Below are 4,590 nucleotides of genomic sequence, written 5' to 3' on the forward strand. Positions count from 1 at the left end.
AGAGAGAGAGAGAGAGAGAGAGAGAGAGAGAGAGAGAGAGAGAGAGAAAGAAAGAGAGTCCGAACCATCCAAAAAATGTTTTCACACTAAAAACAAACCAAATGTTTGATCGTTTTCATCGGACCTGTAGTTTTAGTTCAGATCACCTGGAAAACGAGGTGTGAAAGGGCCCTACATCACATGATCAAATCGCTCTAAATAAGATTATAATCTGAAAGGAAACAAGGAGACATGAACACAAAACACTGTCTTTCTCGCTCTGTCTCCACATGTTTGTCTGTCTCTTTCTCTATGTGTACACTTGTTTATTTTTTTGTCTCTCTCCACCTGTCTGTCTGTCCTACCTGGACCTCCAGCAGGTGAGACAGCTGCTGGGCCTTGTGATGTCTCTGACAGCTTCCTGCATTGGTGACGAAGACCACAGGAAACAGGAAGTTGTTGTTTCGGTCCAGAAGCTTCCAGAAGGCTCGTCGAGCAGCCGGAATCAACGAGCCGCCGCGAAGCAGTACTCCGTCCACGTCGAAGAGGATGCCCGCCTGATGGAGAAACAGACAGGTGAGAGAGAGAATATGCTGACTGTCATCAAGGTAATCAGGTAAAGAAAGCAGCACTTAATGAATAATCATAATAATAATATAAATAATATACATAATATATAATAATATAAATAATATATATATATAATATACATAAAAATAATAAATCTTATGTCATTACTACAAACATTACATCATTACAACCTGTGCCTTGCAACCTATTATTAAAACATATAAATATTAATAAAATGAAACATGACTGCAGAATGCTCCAACTGCAGTGGGTATTAATCCAACAAGACAAATATACTGACTTAATATATTAATATTATATACTATTATAATATAACATGTAATATATTATATATATTAAATATGTAATATTAGACCAGAGTTAAATATTAAATAATATCACATTAAGCCTTTCTCTATCTGGATAAAAAAAATAACATCATAGGGAGGACAGATTTAAGTGAACTATCCTTTTACTTTAAACTAAGATATTTTCAGGAAAATAACATCCAGATTATTATCTTTTAAAAACAAGATGTGTGACATAAATTATCATTTTTAATTCATGATTATTAAAGCAGCTCTAATTCGGTTGTAATTGTGTAATAACTTAACTTCTGTTGTAAATTAGACTTTTAGACAAATATTTTCAGACATCAATTATTTGGAAATCATGTCTCCATCACATTTACAACTTAATATTTTCATAGTTTTTTTCATAGTTTAATGTATTTGTAATAACTTCTGTAGATGTTTTAATAAACGTTCTGTCCAACCTGTTGCTAATTATAATAAAATCAAGTTTGTAAGTTCTTTAAAACTTTGTTCTGTAAATCAAACTAGTGTAAAGGTGATGATGAGCAGCTGAACGGTCAGTCAGGAGGAAACGTGACCAGGTTTGAACCCTAAAACTAAATGGGGACAATGAGCAGGTCCCCATATGGTAGAGGAGTCCCCTTAAAGTCAGCGGTCCCCACAACACACACACACACACACTGACCTGTCTGCTGGTCGATATGGATCTGACCGTCTGCTGCATGAAACCTCGACACCACATGATGCCTGTCTGTCGAATACGAGCCTTCTGCTGCTAACTTGTACTGACTGAGTTGTGACATCATCAGGGGGAGGGGCCTCACGGACACACACACAGTATCACACACTGATTGAATGTTCCTCACATGACATCACATGCAGCATTCAGCTGTTAATCAGCTGATCACATGCCGCAGAATGCTGCCACCAATCAACCAATCAGCATGCCAGACTGAAACCACATGAGGAGACAGACAGAGACACTCTGAGGACACCAACAGGGGAGGCCTCAAAGACAGACAGATAGACAGACACAGAGAGACAGAAAGACAGAGACGGAGAGACTGATAGACAGAGACAGGAGAGAGATAGAAAGATAGATAGACAGAAAGAGAGACAGACACATGGAGAGAGACAGAGACTGATAGATGGACAGAAAGATATACAGATAGACAGACAGTTTTGAGGCCACTGTCACGAACAAAACAATAAAATGTGTTTATTGTTGTTACCAATGAACATATTGTGATGTCATCTACTTTAAAAGGTGATGTCATCATGTGTCTCCAGGTTTTTTTTCCAGGTGTTCCGTTGCATGCGTTTTAAAAGTTTAGTAGTATACAGCCTTCAGTGTCCGTTAAACATTCAAACCGAACATCAGAACGGTTTATGTACCCTCTGGTGGAATCAACAAAAACACGACAAGAACAACAAACTGAGCTGAAGAACGTTTTAATAAGAAACAGGTAAAAAAATTTGCTGATATTTACATAATCAGACAGACGGGGTTTACAGTCAGACAGACGGGGTTTACAAACAGACAGACGGGGTTTACAGTCCCAGCAGAGTTCTGGCCGCCTGACTCTGAGCCTGAAGAGTCTCGCTGGCGTAACGCTGCAACAACTCCATCTTCTTCCTCCTGACGAGAGCCTCCTCCACCTGAAAGACAGAAAGTTGGGCATTTTAACATGGAGGTCTATAGGGATTGACTCGGTTCAGGAGGCAGCCTCAAGTGGTCATTTAAAGAACTGCAGTTTTTGACATTTCTCCGTTGGCTTCAAGTACAGCTGAACTAAAACTAAAAGTTGGGGAAAGTTGTGACCATAGACTGTATATAAGAAGTGGGCGTAGTCATCTTGACATCACCCATTGGTTTGTGACCTATCAATCACCGTGTAGCCCCGCCCCAAAGCATACCCTGCTTTATGGTCTATTTGACTCTAAATGGACCATAATTTACTAAATGAACATCATGCTGTATTGAAGAAGACTTGAAACTAGAGATTGAGACCATAAACTCATGTTTACAATGTTTACTGAGGTAATAAATCAAGAGAGAAGTAGAGTCATTTTCTCATAGACTTCTATACAACCAGAGGAGTCGCCCCCTGATGGTCAGTAGAGAGAATGCAAGTTTTAAGACTCTTCCACATTGACTACTCTGAACCGGAGGTTGCCGCCGGATTGTGACCAGAGAATATCATCAGCCAATCTGTAAACATGTTCCTGTGACACGTTGACCTGCGTTACAAAGATGTTCTTCCACACCTGAAATACATGAACATGCATCGCAACCACAGAAAAAAGTAATTACTGCGTCCAAAGAATTGTGAGGGTTTGGTTAAAAGACATCTAGAGGTTAGGATTATGGGGTCAGGTCCTGGATATGCATTATGTGAACAATGGTCCTCACATGTACACAAAGACAAACGTGTGTGTGTGTCTCACCTCTTTCTGTGAAGGAACAGGTACGTGTGCAATGAAGGTGACTCCGCCCTCTTCTCCCTCCTCCTCATCCCGACTCTCCTCATCATCAGGCTGCAAACACACACACAGAAAACACACACACACACACACACACACACACACCAGTGATAGGAAGTTACAATAGCTTCACCCACCACCCCAACTGTCTGTAAATCTGCTTAAAAAAAGTTGGATATGTGTGTGTGGGCACAATTCTACAGAACTCCTGGGATGTAAAGGGATGGCTCACCTCTTCCTTGTGGACCGTGTAGATGCTCTCCTCCTCCTCTTCCTCCAGTTGCTTGTCTCCTGACAGACGAGACTCTTTCTCTGTTTTCCACTTCTGCACTGTCTCCAACACAGCTTAACACACAACACGCCTCATTAGAATCGTTCATGTTCTCCTCAGGAGTCATTGTAATCATGTAATAAATGCCGATATTTTGTTGTATTATATAATCTCACTTTATACAAAATAAATTAATTTAAATGTATAAATAATCAAATAACCAAACCTTGTTTCTCGTACTGAGCCTCCAGAGGAAGCAGCACTCCGTCGTCTTCGTCTCTGTAGCCGTAATACTCTGCGTCCACTTCCTTCATCAGATCCGCCCTCGTCTTCCTCAGCGCCGGGGCAGCTGGGAGTCACATGATCAGAGAGGACCAATCAGACGACGGTACAGTGATGGTTTGATATGAAACAATACAGCAAAGACGAAGTTTACGTACGCTCCTTCTCAAACAGCTCTCTGACTCCAGGCAGGTCTCTGGCTGCTCCAAAGTATTTATATCCTCGATTCCCAGGAACCTCCTTCCCCTCATGGTCCAACATCCTCGGACCGACTCGCTGAAAACCATAGACCCGCCATCAATAACTCACAAATGTGCCATCGGTACCTCACAAAACGGCCATCAAACAATATCTCACAAACTTTTGTATATTTACCGCGTAGTCTGGTCCTCCCAGCTCTTTGATCCGGACCTCCCAGTGACCTTTCTCCCTAAGCAGCTTGTTGATCTCATCATTCAGATCCCGAATCTTGAACTCCCCGAGACCAGCTGCAGACAGACAGGTCAGAGTGTTTATAATCTGATCTGATATCTGTCACAGTTTATCAATGTGAATTAATGTTCTTTGTTTCATATTTTATATAAATACTCACCATTCTGGATCTGAGCCACCTTCTTTGAGATCTCACTAATGATCTGGAACACACACACACACACACACACACACACACACACACACACACACACACAC

At 41.1% G+C, this 4,590-nt stretch overlaps 2 protein-coding genes across 2 annotated transcripts in view; both read right to left on the minus strand.

Moving 5' to 3' along the window:
* The window catches only part of LOC116387331 (haloacid dehalogenase-like hydrolase domain-containing 5), a 4,769-nt gene extending 3,164 nt beyond the window's left edge, over positions 1-1,605 (minus strand). The window contains exons 1-2 of the mRNA XM_031854310.1: positions 1,549-1,605; positions 345-536 (exon numbers count right to left, since the gene is read on the minus strand). Coding sequence (XP_031710170.1) covers positions 345-536; positions 1,549-1,605 — 249 coding nt within the window. The remainder of the gene's footprint in view (positions 1-344; positions 537-1,548) is intronic.
* Positions 1,606-2,299: 694 nt separating this feature from the next.
* The window catches only part of isy1 (ISY1 spliceosome associated protein), a 3,829-nt gene continuing 1,538 nt past the window's right edge, over positions 2,300-4,590 (minus strand). Inside the window, exons 4-10 of the mRNA XM_031854299.1 lie at positions 4,493-4,535; positions 4,276-4,388; positions 4,059-4,176; positions 3,845-3,967; positions 3,580-3,692; positions 3,312-3,401; positions 2,300-2,522 (exon numbers count right to left, since the gene is read on the minus strand). Of these exons, the coding sequence (XP_031710159.1) occupies positions 2,415-2,522; positions 3,312-3,401; positions 3,580-3,692; positions 3,845-3,967; positions 4,059-4,176; positions 4,276-4,388; positions 4,493-4,535 (708 nt within the window). The 3' untranslated portion in view covers positions 2,300-2,414. The remainder of the gene's footprint in view (positions 2,523-3,311; positions 3,402-3,579; positions 3,693-3,844; positions 3,968-4,058; positions 4,177-4,275; positions 4,389-4,492; positions 4,536-4,590) is intronic.

The sequence above is a fragment of the Anarrhichthys ocellatus genome, unplaced genomic scaffold (genome assembly GCF_004355925.1).
Source record: "Anarrhichthys ocellatus isolate YVR2014 unplaced genomic scaffold, GSC_Weel_1.0 scaffold1, whole genome shotgun sequence".
NCBI classification, from domain to species: Eukaryota; Metazoa; Chordata; class Actinopteri; order Perciformes; family Anarhichadidae; genus Anarrhichthys; species Anarrhichthys ocellatus.